At 35.4% G+C, this 22,832-nt stretch overlaps 1 protein-coding gene across 4 annotated transcripts in view; it reads right to left on the reverse strand.

Annotated features, from left to right (window-relative positions):
- The window catches only part of LRBA (LPS responsive beige-like anchor protein), a 434,838-nt gene that overhangs the window by 357,666 nt on the left and 54,340 nt on the right, over nucleotides 1-22,832 (reverse strand). For all 4 annotated transcript variants that reach the window (XM_049815176.1, XM_049815173.1, XM_049815174.1 and 1 more), the window contains exons 6-22: nucleotides 20,263-20,384; nucleotides 20,032-20,158; nucleotides 18,667-18,786; nucleotides 18,206-18,352; nucleotides 17,145-17,342; nucleotides 16,365-16,498; nucleotides 14,975-15,083; nucleotides 14,714-14,866; nucleotides 13,697-13,865; nucleotides 11,651-11,730; nucleotides 10,095-10,157; nucleotides 8,195-8,292; nucleotides 4,964-5,056; nucleotides 4,042-4,150; nucleotides 3,384-3,465; nucleotides 1,580-1,703; nucleotides 1,140-1,332 (exon numbers count right to left, since the gene is read on the reverse strand). In XM_049815176.1, coding sequence (XP_049671133.1) covers nucleotides 1,140-1,332; nucleotides 1,580-1,703; nucleotides 3,384-3,465; nucleotides 4,042-4,150; nucleotides 4,964-5,056; nucleotides 8,195-8,292; nucleotides 10,095-10,157; nucleotides 11,651-11,730; nucleotides 13,697-13,865; nucleotides 14,714-14,866; nucleotides 14,975-15,083; nucleotides 16,365-16,498; nucleotides 17,145-17,342; nucleotides 18,206-18,352; nucleotides 18,667-18,786; nucleotides 20,032-20,158; nucleotides 20,263-20,384 — 2,121 coding nt within the window. The remainder of the gene's footprint in view (nucleotides 1-1,139; nucleotides 1,333-1,579; nucleotides 1,704-3,383; nucleotides 3,466-4,041; nucleotides 4,151-4,963; nucleotides 5,057-8,194; nucleotides 8,293-10,094; nucleotides 10,158-11,650; nucleotides 11,731-13,696; nucleotides 13,866-14,713; nucleotides 14,867-14,974; nucleotides 15,084-16,364; nucleotides 16,499-17,144; nucleotides 17,343-18,205; nucleotides 18,353-18,666; nucleotides 18,787-20,031; nucleotides 20,159-20,262; nucleotides 20,385-22,832) is intronic.

The following is a 22,832-nucleotide window of genomic DNA, read 5'->3' on the forward strand; positions in this document are numbered from 1 at the left end:
AGGAAACAGGTTTTCTGAAGACTGCAGAGCTGACACAAAAGAAGATTAAGAATATTTCAACAACTAAAATGCGATCTCTGTAAGGGTTAAAATTTGGCCCTCGATTCTTTGCACCTGGATTCCATTTAGCTGTGACCATTTAATGATATTATTTCACACACTTATTATATAGATTTCTACATTTGTCTCCCCATAGCCCAATAACCCACAATTGAGCTATGAATGCAATAAATAAACAGAGCTGCAAAATAACAGTATTCTTGCTGTCTGCAGAGACTCTTTTTTTGAGAAAAAATTCATACAAAATCAAGGACCTTAGAAATATTAATAATTCATTAGAATTATAAAAAAGTGATCTTTAGGATTCATAGATGTCCATTTCGCACCATTAAGTTGCACACATTAAGAAATATGTAATTTATAATTTAATTAATCTTAAGTAAATATTTCTGATAAACCTGAATAATTATGAGGCCCACACTGGCCTCATTCCTTTGTTCAGAATAAGGCAGGAAAGTTATCTTTTATACTACTGTGCCTTGTTCGAAGAACCACTAATAACTTCTATGATATAATTCTGGTTGTAACAACAAAAAAAAAATCAGACAGAAGAATAATGAAGGGTAATAGTCTCATTCATACTGCAAGGATTTGCGTTCTCACCCTGTATTCCATGACAGCTTAATAGCTGAAGCATCTGTCTTAACTTTGATTTCTTTGCTTTTTACTGGTTTGTTTTACAGCCTTTTGATGTTACTAAAAGGTATTTTTGTTTATGAATAGATATGGTGCGCCACCTTGTGTTCGTGCCATTATTAAAAAGCGAAAGAAGCACTAAATTTTTTCAGAAATGCTCCTGAAATTTGATTATCTTGTTATATTGAAAATGGCACATATTTTCAAAAAGCTATCACAATTTGAGCAACAACAACAACAAAAAGGTTTGTATTGAAGCAACAAAATTAACATTTAATTGTCAAATATTTGAAAGTTATGCCCAGTAACAGAAACACTGGGCTTTTATTTAACTACTGACCTCCACTTCAAGACCATCTATCTCACTGTACGATACAGCGCTTTAGGGCTCTAAAGGTAATCACGCAGCATAACTAAGTTTCCCAACTATTTCAAACACTCACCTTTGAATGTGTGATTGACAGTGTATCCACCCAAACACGCCAGCCACCCCACTCATACTTGATTGCATGGTAGAGCAAAATTCGAAATATGGTATACACCATCTCAGTTATCTTCTGTTCCTCAGAAGTCTTCGGATTAAAACAGCAAAGTGAAAGCATCCACTCCTGCCAGACGGAGCACTGCAACAAACTCCTGCAAAATACACATAAGCTATTTAATCAAATTTCAAAATATATCTTAGAAATATACATCAGCTAAGTCAGGAATTCAATATGTTTAAAACAATTGCTATGTGCAAGCATCTCTAATTTTACATATTGAAGACTATAGTCTAGAGTTTGTTGAACAGCAATGAAGCTGTATCTGCTGAACGAGTCTAATTTACTAGGAGACCTCGTTACTTATTTTGTATACATGTGCATATAGCAAGCTATCTTACCTCCTATTTTCTCTGCTGTTATTAAAAAGTTTAATCATATCTGAGAGAAAGGCTCGCCGAACCTCCAGAGTTTCTGGACACTGTGGAGAATTACGCAGCAGGATTGCAATAACCTTCAAAATCTCTGTAAAACAGTTCATGAGCAACAAAATATAAGTACTAAGCACAGCATAAAATACAGGACATCTTTGAATATTGTTTGTACAAGAAAAGTGAAGCTACGTAATAAAGTTTTGTACTGAGAAAAAGCATATCTCTATTTGAGTAAAAGGTTTAACTAATAAAAATCCCTTCTTCCAAGACTTTCCAAACCTGGTCACCATCAGGGGGATTTGCAGGCCTATACAGCTGAAGAAAATTGAATTTTTTTGAATTGTCAGGTTTAAGCAACACAAATGTTACTGCATGACAAATGACAAGCTATCAGAATCTATCAGAATCTTTTTCGAAGGAAGTTCACATAATACAATGCATCTGTTATAAAATCAATATATGAGAAAAATACATAGATTTTGCTCTAACTTAATAATATTGCACTTTTGAAGAATGTGAACAGTTTCCAATTATACTTAACAATTTCTGTTACAAAAAAAAAAAGTTTGAGAAACGGGACAAAACCTTCCCAATATAAAATTTCATTTCTTATGACCATAATGTTTTCTATGTTTTTAGGAGACAGTCAAAATTGTGGGTACATTCCACTTTTTGAAGCAGTGGAGCAGTCACTGTTCCTGTTATTTAAAAAAAAAGTTAATTTTGTAAATAAATTAGGGTGCAATTTGAACACAGTCACTGTGATAGTTCCAGTTCACCTTGCACAATTTCTCTAAAATGAGAAATTCCTTATTTGATAATATTATCACTGATCTTAAAAGGTACTCTAGAAGTCACTCTTCCTACTAGACCTAGATAATTCCAGACTCATACCTCACACTACAAATAATCTGTATTAACCACAGCAGTGACTGCCAACTTCAAAAATCATAAGAGAAAGTAACAGAAATCTCCTCACATCTCTTGCTTTATACAGATTTACCAGAAGGCAAATGGCATACTACAACCAGATTTCTTTCCTCTGTATCTGCTTTGCTTTCCTTTCTCTTCCCTCACTTTCCACATGACGTGAACCCACAACTATGACCTACATTTAATGACAAAGCAGCTATGAAAGTGAAAAATCTATTATTTCTCCAGAAAAAATGAACTCCCAAAGCTGTAAGTCCATTGTATTATATACAGAGCCCATTAATAAAGCATATAACTCAAGAAAAGAGATCAGTATTTTCTCTTAGTTCAAAAGACATCTAAAGTTTCATATCAAGATATTTCCCATAAAGTAAGCTAACAAATACAGTGAGCAGATACATTTCTCCTATTTTCCATGTAGTGTTGTCATACTGAATGTAATTTAAGCTGAAGGCTGTTTCCATATTTCAGATAATTTAATCTGACATCACTAAATAATGCAATCAGAATTTTGCTGGAACCTTAACATGTATTAAATCAAAGTATCCTGTGCATGCAAGTCTTGAAAAACCATTTCACAACAAGACTGCACAGCCAAAAAAGGTGAGTTATGAACTACATACACATTTAGACACATAAAACATCTTTCAAAAAGCTATAGAGACATACTTTCTAAATAACTCCAAATAAATGCACATTATCTTTCCTTTTGTATGAAAGACAATGTAAAACTGAGATCAGAATTAAGACTGGTGGATGTAATTAATAAGCTTTCTCATGGTTTTTTTAGAGCAGACTTTTCTTAACGGTAGCACTTAGAGATGTATATCACCCTTACGAGGATTTTGTATCTTCACTGTTGAATCTGGGTCAGGATGTTGTTTATGTATCACTTGAGTGCAAATCTGTTCAGTCAGAATCTAGCAAGAAAGAAGAAGATGTCATATCAATGTTCACAAAGACAGCTTACTGAAAAATAGTTGGATGCATTCCTCATAAAGCACCATCATTACTTCACCATGGTTCTAAAAATCATCCAAAAACCCCACTTGTTGCCTTTCTTCATAATTTATTTCACCCTGTTCCTAAAATTTTACTCTGAACATTTTTTATTGTTTTTTTGCTTTCTCTTAAGTGCACACTGTTATTTTAAATACACTGGAAGAGAAACCTAACAAATCTAACCAAAACAATCATCATAAGGCAAGATCATTGCTATAATAAAATTCCACATATATATGAGTGTCTGCTTGAGACATTCAGGTTACTTGTTATCTAGAATTGTTCATAATGAGCATAACCAAGTTAAGGGGGCAGGGGGGGAATCTCAAGTAGTGAGCTCTGGAAAAAAAAAACCAAAAAAACACAGCAGTCAGCTGCATCACGCTAAGGTTTAATGTCATCTGGAACATATCAGCACAAATATGTAAGCAATTTTCTAACAATGTCTTACAAGTAATTAGGAAGATTGGATTCTAACTACAGTATATTACTACCTCAAATAGGACATTGTATGTGGTCATGGTGATTAAGCTTGTCTGAAGCATCAGCCTTTCAGCCAACAAAGAGAACAATCCATGTCCAAGCATGACTTCAGCTTTTCTCCTAAAATAGTAAGAAAGATAAGATAAACTTATGTATTCAACTTGTTGGGGGGGGGGGGAGCTTAAAAAGTGTGCCTCAAGAAACATGGAATGATTGGAAACATCTTTTTCTTTTTTGTTCCTTAAGTCTTTCACTTTTGGTTAAGGAAAAGGGCAAGGATTCAAATTCTGAAAGGACAAGTCATTCCCTGAAGACAGACAGAAGGCAGCTAACTTTCTTCCATAAATGCGGTTCACTCACCCATGGGCCCAAAAAGCTGAAACACACCCTTAGGGATTTCTTGATAAACACTAAGGAAAGGGCATCTTTGTCCTCATTTCACTCAAAATACAACCATGGACAGCGATCTCAATAGTTATCTACTACTGTAGTCAACTTGAGACATATTAAATCTCGTTCTCAGTAAGTAACACAGGTTTCAATCTCATCAGTCTAAATCTTGCTACCGATTTCAGTGGAATTATGGAAAAAGACCACTTTAAAAAGCAGGCAGCTATACTGCAAGTAAGTATTAAATGAACTTGGTAAGGAAGTGATAATGCCTGGACACTAGTTGCCAATAACAAGTAATTCCACCACATCAGAAATACATTAATGACAAACAAATTGAAGAATAGTAGCTCCTATTCAGTGAAGCATACTTAGTGATTAACCTCCAATATAGCTTTTTTGACTTTACATACAAACATGTGCGTATATATACACCCTAAATAATATACACACAAAATAATACATGGCATGTATGTGTCACAACCTACCTTTTTTCCTTAATTTTTGGGAGGGGTTTGTCTTAAGACCTAAACCAGTACTTACTTTGGAGCAAGATGCTTTAAGAAATACCCCATCACTTTTAGAGCTTGCACCCTGATGCCTTCACTTTGTGATGCTAAAAGCTTGTAGACAACCCTAAGTGGAGAAAACATAAGGCTTCCTAAAATAGTTGAAATACACAACAATTTTTGGAATGACAAATTAACTGCAGTAGACTGCAAATAAATTCATATCTGAGCCTAATTTAAAAGAATTACTATTAATAAGACTACAAAAACCAGCATGACATTTCTGTTAATGGCACAATAGTTTGTGATTTCACGTTTTATAATTACATTAGAGATTTTTAATCAAATTTAAGTACCTCCCAAATATCAATACATAAAACATGCTGTGAAAGGCTGCTGCAATTCCTATATTGAGAACTGTCTTAATCTGGTATTTTATCCAGAAAACTAAGCAAGCAATTGTTTTCATATTAAATGTGGCTGGATAGGAATAACCATGTATGGAGGGGAATTTATTTCTAGCACTGATATTTGACATCTGTGCGCCCTGTTGTTCCCACAGGCAGGATAGAGGAAGACACCAAGTCAGGAGGCATTCTTCTCATTTCACCTTCATCAGTTTCTGCTCTTCACCTCCTTATGATTATGCTCTACACCCACTTATGATTCTCTACTAAGAAGGTTTAAGAAGAAAGACGAAGGGACCGAGGGACATATCTGTAGAAAAGTGCTAGACTTAGCTGAACACCTCTAGCTGAAGTTTTCCCAAGAAAGAAAATGAGAGTGTAACAAACACAGCAAGGAAAATGTCAATGTAACTGATGAAAGTCTGATAAATGAATAAACAATTGGAAGTACAGTCTTACAGTGGTAAGTGTCCAGTAACCTTACATATATTTGACATTACCAATTCAAACTATAATACTGCACAGATCTCATCACATGTATCTATGCCTTCCACTCCCCAAAGAAAAAGAAAATTTGCAGTACATTACAGCATAACCTTTTATTAAATGAAGTTTTACACTGAAAAATTCTAGTATTGTCCTTCTGTCAATGTGAAGAATAACAAATGCAAGGTTTTGATCCTTGTAAATCTCCCATAAAAACAGACAACAGCTAAATGTATTTACCAGTTACATTTAATTTCATACATTGCTTACTTTTTGAGACGGTAAAGTGCTTATGACCATGTCACTATCTGATTTTAGTTGGGCTATGGTTCATGGTATTGGACAGGTCTTTGAATTTGTGAAATATGACTTAGCTTATACCTACACAGAGTACTAAGCTCTCTCTGAAAAAAAGAAAAGATTCATTTCCTAATGCTCCATGAAATTATATTGGAACAGAAGGCACAGTACTCAACCTTTACTGTGAATGTTTTCTGAGTAAATTTTTGAGGAAATTTGTATCATTTTATTAGGGGGAAGGGAAAAAAAAAAAATCTAATTTCAATGATTCTTGAGTCTTTCCAAAAACAGCCCATGTTACAATACTGCATTTTAGCTCACCCAGTTGTAAAGAGTTCAAAGGACTTACTCAAGTTTTTAGGCCCTATCTATACATAACTGAGCACTCATCACTAGTTATATATTCCTTCACTTTTACATAGCTAGAAATATTACCCAGGACACCTAACTAAGACCAAAAAAAAAAAAATCCTAGTTCTATACTAGAATTTAAGTGAAAATCCAGGAGTGATTAAAAAAAGTTATGTATAATAAATAACTTATCCTGGAGAAAGCTTCAGCCACAGTAATGCTAGAATCAAACAAATGAGCAAGCCAACAATACAATGTTCATTCAAGCAATATAATCCATCTCCCTGCTTGTCTTAACAGAACTGTATGAGGATTACCTAATTGCGTAGGGGAAAAAAATATTTCCTTGCACTTATTATTTCTTCAGTAGATTGGTTACTTTTAAAATTTTAATTATTAAAAAAAATCCAAATATTTATAAAGCTTTGTAAAATTATTTTTAAATTTCAAGAATATGGTGTTTTAATTGCAAAAAGTACATGTATCAATAAGCATACAAACAACCAGTTAAGTGACTGGAGACAATACAGGAACAGGGAATGTAACAAATGAGACAGGAAAACAAAGTGATTTCTCACTGTGGACTCACTATTCATACTGACTACCCATATACTAGTTAATAAAAAAGAAAATGTCTACTGCCAGTTGTTAAATAAAAACAAACATATTGCATTGGAGACCCAACATGACGTTCAAATACTTTATAATTTAGAGTTTTTATTAGTTTCCCATAGCATAATACATTACCATACAAATGAAGTCAAAGCTGAAGAAAATGGGTAAAAAAAAATAAAAAAAAAAATCAGCCTAGCACTAAAAGGGGAGAAAACAATTATGAACGTGCCTGAATGTTGTCTCTTGAGAAACGGCAACTGAAAAAAATACATGTATAAATAGGGGTTAACCAATAGGTGCAACAAAATGTATGAAATGAGACTCTGCCTTTACACAGCAAGAGAATTACTACTCCACATACTCTTCTAGGAATAGTTCTGATATGTTTGCCTGTTCCTGTTTTTCCCCACTATGTCCAGACAGGTTCATTTTAAATTAGAAAAGTTCAATAACGTGACCACCCTCTGAGAGCCACAACACAAAATCAGTCATAACTTAGTCTTTTTCTAGCAGATCTTCTCTTGTGCTTTTACTGTTAGTAGAATTTGCTACTTTCTCTACTTTTCTCCCACAATAGTATTAAACAGTATTTTTCTGTTTGTTGTTAAAAAGAGATTGTGAACAATCCACACCATAAAGTGCTAAATTTAAAAAAATAAAAGGTTTCTTCTGCAGAAGTCTCATAATGCTTTACACATTTAAAAAAAAAAAGGGAAAAAAGCTAACAAAGATCAGCAGAAAACGGAACCAGTTTTTGTCAGCCCACTTTCAGTTCTAAAACATATGTAAGAATTGGAGGCTAAAGACTAAGCACTAGTAGATGAAGACTTAACATCCATGTTAACTAACTCAAATTGATCACTACCTGTTTAAGTGTGACTGACAGCTTGGAAACATTAAAAAAAAAAAAAAAGAACCATTGATAATAAATCTAACATCACCTCTTGTTAGAAGAACACCTGGACACAAAAATCTCACAAGATGAGGAGTCTAAGACTGCAACACATACACTGACGAGGACTTTTCAGATTTCATGGAAATTCCATCAAGCAACAGTATGGTCAAAATACTATTTCCTTTTGCCCACTTACAAAATTCAAACTTACTGTAATCCATTCCTCTGATCAAAAGCAGGGATCATAGAACTGGGATGCTCTGACATCAGAGCAACAAGCAACTGCAAGACATCCATTAGATTATCATCCTGTTGAATAGAAGTTACAAATTTGAATTAAAAATGTATGTATGCTAGAACATTGTTTTGGTTAAAAGAACTACTACGAAACATTTCAAAATGATCTGGAGAGTAATAGTAAACTAAGGACCATAACAATTAGGCCAGGATCAAAAAAGCTATAGATCTGGAAGGCAAGTGAAGGAGAAAATATGACACTCCCCCCCCCGCCCCCCAAATATTTATTTTTTAGAATGAAAAGCCATACATCTGTGTCTGGGATGTAAGCCTTTGACAGGGAATGGACTATTGGACTATGCTATTTCCTTCCACACACAAGCTCATCTATTTGCATGTATATTCCCCCCCTCTTTTACTGCACAGGAGCTAGAAATAAACTGCTGCACATTTTCCGGGGCACAGGGTGGTGTTTAATGCAAAATGTCTACTAACAAATGTCCACCCCAGGAAACAAAAATACCACCACCTGCCACAGACAACATTTAAAATGGGTAATTCAAGCTGCTCAGTTAAGTTTTCTGTACTTTTGGTCTAAAACACTCTAATTAATAAACTACAGTTTATTAATTTGTTTCAAGTTAATTATAGCTAAAAACCTACAAAGTACCTAACTGCAACTGTCACCTTTCCTCATTCTTTGTGGTATTAAAATGAAAGCTTAATTTAAAAAAAAATTTAAAAATTTTAAAAAAACGCTTTCCAACATTTTTGAACAAAATTCTGATTCTTTCTCTATTAGAAAACCAGTTTTACACCCCCTGAACAACTATGCTTACATGATGATACTATTAGTTTACATTACAGACACTATCACTGATGAATGAGCTCTATGAGAAGGCTGAATTTTACATTTTTTGTTGATGCTTTTTTGAATTTACAACTAGATACTTAATCCTGTGGGATTCAGCATTCATGGATCTTTTAGACTTGACCATGCAAACTACTAATATAATTAAAATATCACCTCCTCATCTGAAGGCTATATAAAGCTTCTGCTATTTTGGTTTACACTTACATGTTACCAAGAGTCTTATTTTTTTATATCTCCATATAGAGTGACTTAAATTGCTTGACCACAGTACGATGAAGTAGTAGTAACCAGCACAGAGAATAAAAGGAAAAAATAGGTGTAAACAAAAAAGGAAAAAAAAAATCCATACTGCTTGAAGTTCAATTAATTCCTTATTTTACCCATTTCAAGCACCCTTACAGAGATGAGATCAGTTAGATTTATGTCCCCATTTCCCTTGTCTTTGATGTTGCATCTGGCATAAAGTGCCTTTTCCTGGTGCTAAAATATGAAGATGCAGATGTATCAGTGGTAACCAACATTTACTCCCAATTAAGTTTATATGCTTCTCTTAGATGCCATTAACATACATCTTTATTTTTTAATGCATGTTTTCAATTTTACTGCTTTATTTAAGATGTAAAATAAAAAGAAGAGAAAAACAAAACAAAAAATATTACTTAGGCAGCATAAAACAAGGTTTTGTCTTTTTTTTTTTAAAGTCAGTCTCACCATCTGTTTTTCTGCTTGGTAAATCAGTTTGCAGCACAACATAAGAAACCATTTTGACTTACTGGCTTAATGAACTTCAATCTAACATTGAACATAGTGCTTAAATCACTGCAAGAATATTGGCAATTCAGCACACTACACTAAAGAGTTGGACAATGTTTGCTACTTCCTCTACAGAGCCATCTTGTGGCATAAAGAAGGCAATGTTTGAAAATATTCAAATATTTGGTTGTCACAGTGTGAAGCAGTACACTTCTCCTTCCATACACACCCCCAAATTAAAAATTACCTCATGTATAGTGAGCAGATAATTGAGGATAGCCTGCAATTCATCTTCTTTTATTCCATAGTCCTTTAAAAACAATCAGGTTTTAACTATCATCTTTCAAGTACAAAAGTACTGTTTCCAAAAAAAGCATTATTACAAGCAATGGTTACATACAGAGTAAGTCCCACAAGACTTGGTACTATAATAGCTTCATAGATGGAAGGTAGCTTTTTCCCCACCCAAAATAACCCCACTGAACATTATAAAAGTGCTTTTAGACGACTCCAATACAAGCACAAGAATAGGTTAGATAGTAATATAGTACATGAAATTGTTAGAGTAACACATTAATTGATACAGATAATTTGAACTGAGAGGTTCCTATTAATAGAAGAATTAAATTAAGGTGGCAAAGAGGATTCAAAAGTAGACCTGGACGTTTAATTATAGGCCTGCTAGCTATGCCTACAGCTGAGTTTGCTTCCTATTTTCCACTACAGAATCCTATCTTAAGTTGCTATCAACTTTGCAGAAATTTAGATCATTTATGGTATCTATGTCAGGCAGAAGCCTTGAGGTCTTTTTGGTGAAAATAAAATAAAAACCAGCAATTTCTAAGAACAGGATGAGGGTAAGGAAAAGCAGGCTTCTTCATTTCTACAGCTTTAATTTTTAAAGCAAGTCTCATTTCCCAAAAAGGTTTTGCACCACTGTGTACAAATAGAAAATTTGCAGAAGAATCAACCTTTTATGATGGACATGCTTTTTACTGTCCTTGTGAAACTCCATCCAAAACTGTCCAAGTTATAAATCTCTGACAGGGATTTTAAAAAACAAATAGAAGTGAAGCTAACACTCTTAATGAAAGTCTTTTAAAAGAGTTTGAGAGCTAAATTGTCCCTGATACGTCAATTGCAGAACATCCAATTTAAAGAAAGAGAGAGTCGAGAGCAGAACTCTTCTGGTAGTTACTCCATATGGCTGGGGCTAAGGGTAGCAGCACAGAAAGCATACTGGTCCCTTAGCAACAGGGGAAAAGGTAGCTAGATTCACACACAGAAAAGTCAGTCTACAGAAGGGAGAGAAGAGAGAGATCAGAGCTTACTACAGGAAAGGGTTAAGAAGAGTCTATAAGCAGTAGAACTGCTGAATTTCAATATTCCTCTAACATCTAACTAACAGTTGTGAAACTTATTGATAGTGTCTTTTTTATCCTCCTCCTCCTCCTGGGGTCCCCTGGCACATCGCATATAATGTCAAATGTTGCTCTTTAGTCTTTAAGCACTTCTGTATGCAGGTGTTAAGGAATTAAATACTTATTTCCCCAGTAGTAAATATTTCTAAGTTTAATCATTAACAGCTCCACTTTTGATAAAAACAGCTTAAAAGGGAGAAAAATGCATCTTTAGCACTGCTGCCTGTGGCAAGAGTGACAACAAAAAGATGCACCTTATATGGTATTTTTATTACTTATTTGTTTACGAAATTCAACATGCTTAGAAAAAAGTGCTATATTAAAGAGCATTTCTTTATGAAAGGAAACTTAGATATCCTATCATAATTTAAAGTTTTCCTACCTTCATCACTAGCTGTTTAATGAACATCAACAAGAATGCTCGCAGAGATAAAACCTCTTTTTGAGTAGGCCGTGGCCCATCTAAAAAAGAAAAGTAGATATAGGAAATGCAAATTAACAGTTGTTAATAGCATAGTATACATTTTCACATAAAGAAAAATAAAAGGCATTTTCTGCATGAAGAGGGCACAATTCTGAGTAAAGTTATCTTTCCTCCACTTCAGACTACAAAACTGTGTTTCGTTTATCACTGTTTATTACCAAAATGCCCAACCAGTGAAGTTCTACTAAGGCTTTTATTAAATACAGTTTTCCAGACTCCTCTAAATTCTTTTCATGATTTTAGATTTTCTTGCAGTGTCTATGAACCAACTTCATGCAAGGAGTAAGACTGAAATGAGAACTTTATTTCAGAATTTCCACATTTCTAATTTTTGCAGTTTACAATTGTTTTTAAAGTTGTTCTGCTAAAGCTCAAAGCAAGAACTACATGCCATCATTACACACTGGCTATATACGCAACAAAAATCAATCTTACAGTGCTATATATAAGAATTACCTTGAAAGCCATGACTTAATTTGTTAACTCAAAGTCAAAAGGACTTGCTTTTGCCATTCCTGTGCAAAGCAGACTTTCACTGAAACATTTTAAATACTCAGCCCCTGAGTATTTCCCAGGAGAGGCAAGGTTAAAAAAACAGGTGCAACCAAATGTCAAAGCCAAGTAAAAGCTTTCATACAGAAAACAAATGAACTGTTGCAAATACATTTCTAGGGATAGTTTTTACGTTTGCTCATAGGTTCACAGTTCTTGTAATCTTAATCATCAGGGAAAAACAAATCAATTAGCAAATGTAAGTAATCATATGAGTCTAGTTTTATACAGTATAGGCCCACAGGCATATTTAGCTTAAGAATAGTTATCGTCAATATAGACTGCTCTAGTCGAAAAAGTCATTACACTATTAGTAAGACTATCCTACACATACACTTGCCTCAGGATCAATAAACCAGTTCAGAAACTAGTGACGTAAATCCTTATCTTCACTAAAAAGAACAGAGAAAACACACATGCTTTGCTCCTTACAGGATGCAAAATACTACAAAACAATCTTTGCAACCCTCTAACAGGAAGGGTTGGTCATTTTGAGAAGTTGATGGCAGGAAGTCAGACACATCTAAGGAGCACTCACTTCCAGTACATCTAGCTCTCTTTCATCACCTGCTTCTCTCTGAAATTCCAGAGCCTTTCTTCATTACAGGAGAGAGTAGAGATTTAAGTTATTCTCCCTTTGCCAAGGCTGCATGCCCAACCCCATAAAACAGAGAATAACAATTAGAAGAGTCGTAAAGTTATACTTCCAAACAGTATTAATTCTCTTATCTGTGCCAGTTCCATCTGCACATGCTTATGTTATGCTGGTGCACATTTCACTTCTCACGGTTCCTTTTACAGTACTGGATTCCTTAGTCAAGCAGCTATTCCCTTTGCTTTTTTCTTAGGATCAGTATTCTTGTTTTGTGTTCTGTGTCAATGACAAGTACTAACCACCTGTTCTAGATTTCTTATCCAGCCATGAGTTAGCTGCCTGGATTAAGCATGCTTATTAAGCAGCTTTCCAACAAGTTCAGATCCCTGCACCTGTCAGACTCAGTATGCTTGTTTTCAGCTATACTGCTATTATCAGTAGATCTTACAAGCACTTAAAAGACTGTCCAGTACTTGAACAAGTTCCATAAAGAGACCACATTCCCAGGCACAGCTGTACATTTCCAAAACGCCACCATTTCTCTGACCAGTTCCACCTAGTATTAATTCACACAGGTCTTTGATGACAGAGGATATGACTACTGAAGAAAGTTTCCATTAGATTGTGAAAAAAAGCTTTCAAGAATATCCTATGGACAAAAGCACACTGCTCAAACTGTTACAGTGAACCCAGGCCATTAAAATAAAAAATTCTTTCTGGAACATTTACAGTTCTATTCTATACAACATTTTTTTTAAAATAAACATCAGCTTGTGAGAGTAGAAATGAATACATACCTATGCCCTTGGGAGTTATACCACTGCGATCCTGAGGATTCACTACCCAGTAATAATACTTTAGGGTATGCATGACCAAAAGAACTGTCCCAACCCGTCGGATTGCACCATATATGTTAACAGTGCCAATGAACTCAGTAGACAGGTAAGTGTACAGGATCAGCTGAACCTGTAACACCCAATCAGGAGATCAAAAATCATTACAGCAAAATTGCAGAACATCAGACAACTGCATTCTTAAATTTCACCTATTAAAATATCTTAAAGAAACAGACTTTCTCTGCACAGCTCTGTCACAAAGCTCTTAAAACCCTTGCAAACCGATGAAAATTTTCATTTTATTTCTAAAAATATAGAGTGCTGCGTTTTTTTATTTACATATATTCTTTCCCTTTTTCTTCTGAGAAATATCAACTTAAATAATACTTAATAATTTAATTTGGCTGTAGCAAACAAATGTTTTACAACAACTTCTGCAGTAGCATTGTTAGCGCTGTCTGTTTTTCAAATGCAAAACAAAACCTTACGGAGGGAATCAAAAATTTGGTTAAGAAGGTTTCGAGTAGAACCAACTGAAAAGTTTCCATCCAAGCTGTTCACTCTCAGAGAACATAGATTCACCAAAACAAAAATACTCTGCAGGGAATATTTCAATTTAAATGAAGACTTCAAATCTGACACCCAGGATAATTTCTCTCAAAAATTTCTGTTTGGTTTTTTTTTCCAACTAAACCATCCAAAAGTCCTTCTCAATCTACAACACTGACTAGGTCAGGGACTCCAGAAGTCACTCCCAACTCTGCTTTGCAGAACACTGTGGGTTTCCAAACTCCCTGAAAACCTTGGGAGTCTATAAAAGTGGACAGCTATGTGCAGAAAAGCAGAGTCTGAAAACAGTTCCTGTATGATTTCTGCTGGGGATCCAGGACCTGTAATTCTTGGAGTCCAGGCTTAGTCTCAGCACTCCCAAAGTGATACATCATAAGATACCTTACTCATAAGAACAAGCAATTTTACCTGTGCCGGGATATGAATCCATATTGCAGGATTAAGGAGAACATGATCACACAGCTGCTTCAGCAAGGGCACGCCATTGTGTAAGTTGCTCAGATATTTCGAAAAGGCAAGGCAAAGTTCTAGTACAGCTCGGGTAACATGGGCTTTGGAAGACTGTAAAAGAGGATCTGCTTAAGCAAGAGCCCTGCAACAGTCTAGGAAAAGTATTTATCTCAAAAAACTTCCACACTAATGTAAGGCATCAAGAAAGATTTGCTTTACCTTTTCTAGGCTATATCCTATCACAAGGAAGCCCTTACAGGAGAGCATCTGTTCTTGCATAGCAATGGAGTTCTTCAACAACTCCATGATGAAAGCCAATAAAGTAGAACTGAAAAATGTAACGTTTTAGTAAAGAAAAATGTTTTAAAGGGTTACAGTGGGACAGAAAGTATTTCCTAATTAACACTTCCACCATACAGCCCAGAGATACATTTAATGTTTTATATAAATGCTCAGATCAGAATTTTTAAAACAAAAAGCAAGGCTTAATTTTGAAAGCTCTAAATTCTTGCTTTTAATTAATGCATTTCTAACTTGAAATTCTGGATTCTGAGATAACCATGCAATGGCAAAATTCTTCTGAAAACACTTTCTCGCAGAAATGCAACAGTTAAGCTTGTACGTCTCTCTGCTTTGTATTTCACTTACAAACTTCTGCAAGATCAGTAACAAATGGCATTCCACTTTCTACTGCTTTCAGATGAGCAGATATTGGAAATATTTTTCTAGATACAGCTTTAGTATTGGTTCAAGGTAATTTAACCCTGTGTTGCTGCCAGAAGGAATATTCATGTCCCTCCCCTTGTCTCACAGCACTAATGGCTATGAATCAAGATCTCAGCCAGCTGAAAACCCCTCCATTGCTGGACCAACTTGCAACTGAATCAAATCCCTCACTCATCACGTAGACACCCAAGTCTGAGTCAGCTCAAGACAGGCCCAGGAACTCACAAATGGGCTGAAGGAACATTGTGACCACCCCTTCTTAGCAACAATATGGATGTAGATCATCTTTAAACAGTCATGAAACTACAATAGCAATGAAACAGAGCAAACTACACCAGGATTCTAAAAAGCAATCCCTTTGCTATTAATACTACTCTTTAACTTAGGAGCTCCACCAGTTTCTCTGCCTGGATGTTCAGAAGTTGAACTGAGTTGAAACAGAGCTGAAAACCAAGAAAAAGCCTGGCAGTAACACTGAATCTTCCAAAAAGTCTGAAGGTAAAAAAACAAATAAATTCCTTGGAATAACTTCATGTAGCTGAAAAATTCATCCTTCCTGGAGTTTCTCTTGAAGCCTTCCCCAGTGGATTTTTTCCATGACAGGAATAATTTCAACAGAATTGTCTGCAATTCTGTTATACAAAAAAATTGTGAAGTAGCAATGTGTACATTTTGATTCTGTGTGAACTTTCATAGAAAATTTAGTACAAATAAACACTTCACTTTGAGGTCCTGCCTGTAACAAGGCCACCTCTTTGTTGTTAGACATAATTCATTGTTGCACAAGACAACTTAAACCACTATGCAACTTAATAAAACAAGAGGTAATTTCCTTTACTTAAAAAGAAACAAAGAACAGAACACAGTAAATACGTGCACTCACCAAACAGTTGTGTCAACGTGGTCCGACGAATATTGCCTATAGTCTAACTGTGCAAAGAGAGGGAAAAGTACCTGCACCCCTCCAATGGAGTGCAGGGCACTTTGGATAGAATGCGTTAAGACTGCTTTCACATCCTGACAAAGAAGAATTAAAAAATATTGAAATCTCCTTCAGAAACTGTTAAAAAGTTTGTTAGAAATAGTTTGAAATTTCCTCAATATAAAAATTGTATTATTACCAAATAAAAACAAACAGCAAGAAGCATGAACTGGCTACCATAGCCACACTAAATGCCCAGTCTGACTGACCTACTGCTTTAGATACAGTCTACAGTGTAGATCCTCAGATGAATATACAGGAGGTAGCTTGCAAACTCTAAAACAATACTTTAGTAATAGAGAAACTCTAGAAAAAGATTCTGACAAATTAAAAGATTAAGGCATTCAAAGCATAGGGAAGAAAAGGCTATCATATCAACAGGGCAAAGGACAGGAGACAGGTAGTATCTGTAGGGGAGTCAACATATGTCAGAAATGAGGAAGAAGGATGTTTTTGAAAAGCTAACACAGTCTATGTAATACTGACCTTTTTTTTAGGTTGTAACTTTGATAAACTTTTTTCTTAGGATTCTTGTGCATCCACGTTAATTCAAGAAACAGGGGAGGTAGCAGCAGGGACAACGCAAAAAACCCAACCTATCTTGTCTAAATCCCTATAACACTTGATTTTTAGATTTTCAAACAGAAATCACTTGTATCCTCTATGAAAATGTTGAAATACCTGCAGCATGAGGGCATGTGGTGAATGAACAAAAATAGAAGGGTTATCCTTAGGGGATGACTCTAGACACAGCTGCGCATCTGTAGCCCTTGGATTGTACATAAAAGCAATAGCACTGGATAGTTTGCCATCATATAGCAACAATTTGTGATGTTCAGCAAGGAAGAGATCGCTTTCTGCCTTGAATTTGAATGTTCCCTGGATTGGGGAGTAGGGTTGAAGAAGGAAAAAAGAAAAAAAAAAATAGATTACACACATTGAGAATACGGTTCAGAACACTACTATTGCCAAAAAATGACTAAAACATTGCTTCTTCAATCTAGCAATATTTCAGAAAGAAGGGGTCTCGTAAGAACATTGACTCAAAGTCAATTTTACAGAGTTAGAATCGCAGAATTTTTTTTGACCCTGGAAGAATGACATTGCCAAAATGGTGGGTAATGTAAAAGAAACACATTAGCCAGGAAACAGAATGACAGTCAGCAGTGTTCACTCAGAAGGAACTAATAATTGAGGAGCAGATAGAATAGGCACCATCTTTTTTAGCGTATGTTTGTACAGCTGCCAGGGAATAACAGTCTTCAATTAATGCCCCTCAGGCTATGACAAAACAAATAATAAATCACTGCAACAAAACTAATCCTCAGGACTAACTTCACACATTAAAAAAAACTGACTAGCACAATCAACTATAAAGCTACATTTCTAAGACATATACATCATACTTGATCTAAAGTTTTCAGCTGCAGTGAAAAAGTGAACCTAGCCAGAGATAACAGTGGTGGTCTCCCTCTTCCAACCACCAACATGGAAATTTTAAGAAGTAAACAGGAACAGAAATTTATTTTTAATAAGAAATTAAATAATTGAATTAATGCTTACTTGTAGTTTGTGAGGGGATACATAGGCTCATAAAAGAAACATGGAAGAGTTTAATAAAAAGGTCACAAAGTAAGAACATTTTCAGAATGACACAGAGGTGTCACAACATTTGTAAAACCCACCATAAAGAGTCTTATCAGAATTAAACTTCAGAAACTTTATGGTCAATTCTAAGATACCTTATATCCCAGACCAAGCTGATAAATGGCAAAGATCTGAGCAGCATTGAGAGCCTCACTAAAAAGGTAAACAGATGTCATTTGCCCACAAAACACTCGATTGGCATCTGCCGTTTCTGAAGAACCCAGGAAACATTTGTCAAATGTCTGAAAATAAAAACAGAACCAAGTAATAGGGTTTAATCAATACTACACAAGCAAATTATGCAAAGAATATACATATTACCAGGGAATATTATTTTTACATAAACAAGCATTTGAGGGTCTTAGCAGAAGGAAATTTTAAGTTCTGTGATGTATAAATGCAGAATCTACTTCTCTACCAAAAAGTTATTAATTTTATTTCAGCCTTTTTTAAAACTGCATAAAATGGGGGAGGTTTATTAATAAAATGGCAAAGGTTATCTATTTAATCCATGAAGACGATCAACTATAGATATTAGTATACAGGGGTTACTTACATCACTGGTGTTGACGAACCACGTTATTTCTCCATAAGATGCCAGTTCGCCATTCACATAACATCGAAGTTCACTATTCTTCCAGCGGTTATAGATGTGCACTATAGTAACCATATACCACTAAATGATAAGAAAACAATTGATACAATTCTATAGACACTTAAAGTAGCTTAAGCATTAAAGGGGGCACAGTAGAACAAATTCAACTATGTGAATTAAATTAAGATTGAAAGGTTTACTTTAAGTCAAAAGATTAAGTCATTGGTGAGTTTTCTTGCATAGCTATGTCAAAGGATAATATGCCATTTTTTTTCCACAAAAAGTAGACACAGAAGCTTAAAAGGTATTTATGGCATAGAAGTCAAAAAATCTTCATGGCAACGCTGAACCAAATTTACACTGAAACCACTGTGTAAATAATTTTTAAGTTGGGTTACTCTCAGCATGATGGACTACTGCAAATGTTGTCATTCCAAAGAGCAAGGATGGCTCCAGACTAAAGACTTTCAAAGGCTGTGCATGTCAAATTATCACAAACAGAATCCATATTTACAGCAAGGGATTACTGATAAGAAATTCCTGAGGAGGCCTGTTCTCTCACAAAATGTTTACACCAGTTGCTCCAGAAACATTAGCAGAATACCTAGTTGAAAAAGGAAACATTTTCAACATAGCATAATACAACTTAATAGGCAAGCAACCCTTGAACACCAATAACAAAATCAACTCATATTTTCTTACATTCAAAAAGATATATTGAATAAAGCAGCAAATGCAAGGAGACTATTTCCTGGACAACCTGAATGAACATAAAGTATAACATTCTTTCAAGAATGAATCTGTTGTCCTCCCACATGTAAGAAGACCAAACTCCTATTAACGGAGCTAATTAAGCTAGCTTGATTAAGGAAACAAAATGTGGGTTACTAATGCTTTCTTAAAATAACACTGCATTTGAACACATCAAGTAAATAATGATGTAAAGGGAAACCTTAGCAAAACCGTTTAGGAAAAGGAGAAGAGAATGTCTGGAGGTGGGAGAAAACAGTATAAAACAGAGAAGGAAAAAATCTCAAGCCTTTTAACTTCCAAGATGTGTATAGGTATTAAGAGTTCTCAGAGAACTCACACAAGTCTCACAAATTCATAGAACTTCTGCTAAACTGCATTTTCTAGCACTTTCTTATACATTTCATAAGCAAAATTTAAAAGAAATAAGAATTCAGAACACAAATTGTTTTGCTCATTCCAGTGTAACTGTTCTGATACAGAAAGATGAGCCTAACCAATAGCTACAACACTCCTCCTAGGCTACATTTTTAAATTCATGAAATCTGTTTGAAAGATTTTATTGTTTTTACTCACCTTTTGTGGCTTGAAATCAAATTTTACACAATGCTGGAAACCTTTTCCCTTTGATTTTATGGACGTTACAATTAAGCAGCCGCCAACAAAGTGAGCAGAATAACCAAGTCCTTTGTTTGTTCGAAAACTAACAAATTAGAACAAAATCAGCACATACACAGATAGAAGCAGAAATAATTGAACAATTAATAGAAATTGAACATCAGAAATATGGTTTTACATAATACTCACCAATATAAGTAAGGCTTATCCTTATCCACATTGATATTATTTACAGGATCCATTCTTAGCCAAGTGTGGAAAGTAAACCCATTTTGGTATGGCCACTTGGCTATAGGAGGTAAGGCAATAGCCTAAAGAAAGCAAAAAGGTATTCATGTAGAAAGATCAACATCATAATAGTGAAAGTATACAGCTTAAGATATACACTACAAATGTATATTGATATACAGAAACACACTACAAATGTCTAGTTTTCTCTATACTAAAAAAAAAATCTGACCTAAACTTCTGTGCTTTTTGTACTCCATTGCTAAAATATTTAATTAATCTAAATATTTAAAAGCTGGTATTTATATCTCAAGGAGGATTATTAATAGTAACCTACACTTCAAAAATTAAACACCTTAGTGGAAGCCTTACCGCATAAAAACTCCCCAAAATGCAAATTCAAGTTGATTTGGTTTTGTGGTAACCTGACAGAATAATCAGATTTATAAACTTATTTTCACATAGTGTTGGCATTCAGGAAAATAACTGATTATGAAAAGAAGCTGGGCACAAAAAAAGAACCATGTACTTAACAGATTCTTTTCTCTTTTGAAACTCATGTCTAATGCAGCCTTCCAGTTAGAATATGAAAGACTTACAAACTTCTTAAAAGAAAGGTAATACAATCCCCACCAGCCAAAATCTTCATATCAAACACTGTGTTTCTGTTAGCTCAAAAGCTCTTAAGTTATAAACTGTGTGGTGGGGCTCTTTGTTTCAAACAGTTGGGTTTTATTGTGTGTTTTTTTTGTTTGGTTGGGGTTTTTTTAACACTACTATTAACTTTCCATGTTTTGCTGCACAGATTTGCAACACACACTTCAACTAAGACTGCCATAACCACTGATCAAAGATGTTGTCCAGATGATCAATACCAATGAACAAAAAACATCAAAGAACTTGAGTGTCGCCAGACTCCTTATTATGCTCCCACGCTCCATTCAGCTATCCTTGTCCAAACAAAATGCTATAAATCCTTCTCTATACCAGCTAACTAATCAGTCTGCATGTCTTTGAGCCCAACTTTTGGGAACTGGTAGCATTATCATTTGGTTCAACTCACAATGGATCTTGGAGTAATTATATTAAATACCTAATTTCTAAGACTTCTTAATTTAAAAATACAGAAGGATATTTACATTAAGGTTACTAAGACACCCCAATATCACATACAGTTCAAACATTCAACACAATTATTAGAAGTTAAATACAAAAACAGCACATGAGCAGCCAAAAGAAACAAAGACACATCTATCTATTGCCAAGTTCTGTTGCATGTGATAAACATAAAACTGCAGAAGCATTTTTCTAGTAGTCTGCATTTTTCAGTCTCAAGTTTTCATTCCAAAAAAATTAAGTCATCAAGTTGGTGAAATTTGATGTCAAGCCACTGAGGCAGAAAGGTAATGGGTTTATGTGAAGAAAGCCGTAAATAGTCATGTGATAAATTTTACTCAAATTTTATTCTGAATTAAGCATGAAATTTTGAACATACTATTTCATCCTACAGTTTTAGGAGCAAAAGTGTTGATATACTTAAATTCCTACAGAAGATTCTACAGAGTATTTTCCACCCACCTATTTAGTTTCAAATTCTATTTCAAGTGAACACCACGGAACTTAAAAATGAATCAGTCCTTTTCGTATTTTTCAAATCATTGTTAAATTTAAGCCTCTTTCAATATTATTCAACCTGTACTTGTCTAGGATCCACATTTTCTCAGAGAATTCTTATAAGCAATATATGGTATGCACATCATCTGATCATTAAAAGAACTAACAAACAGTGCAAGTATGGCCACTTCTAGTTCAATGCTTTCTGTGGTTTCACTAGCAAAGGTTTCTAGATGTAAGGCTGTATTGGGTTTGCATGGCAAGGCTTTGGTAGCAGAGGGACTACAGGCATGGCTTCTGTGAGAAGATGCCAGAAGCTTCCCTCATGTCTGATAGAGCTAGCTCCAAGGTGGACCCACCACTGGCCAAAGCTGTGCCAATCTGCAACAGTGGTATAGTGCCTGTGTGATAACATATTTAAGAAGGGGGGAAAAACTGCTGTGCAACAGCAGATGGAAGAGAGACATGAGAACATGTAAGAGAAACAACCCTGCAGACACCAAGGTCAGTGGAGAAGGAGGGGGAGGAGGTGACCCAGGTGCTGAAGCACAGATTCCCTTGCAGCCCATGGTGAAGACCATGGTGAGGCAGGCTGTTCCCCTGCAGCCCAGGGAGGTCCACAGTGGAGCAAATATCTACCTGCAGCCCGTGAAGGACCCCACGCCAGAGCAGATGGATATGCACCAAGGAGGCGGTAACCCCATGGGAAGCCCGTGTTGGAGCAGGCTCCTGGCAGGACTTGTCACCCTGAGGGGGACCTGTGCTGGAGCAGTCTGGTCCTGAAGGACTGCACCCCATGGAAAGGCCCCATGCTGGAGCAGTTCATGAAGAACTGCAGCCCGTGGGAAGAACCCACGTTGGAAAAGTTCGTGGAGGACTATCTCCCATGGGTGGAGATAGGGGAAGAGCGTGAGGAG

This window comes from Accipiter gentilis, chromosome 12, assembly GCF_929443795.1.
Source record: "Accipiter gentilis chromosome 12, bAccGen1.1, whole genome shotgun sequence".
Taxonomy (NCBI): domain Eukaryota; kingdom Metazoa; phylum Chordata; class Aves; order Accipitriformes; family Accipitridae; genus Astur; species Astur gentilis.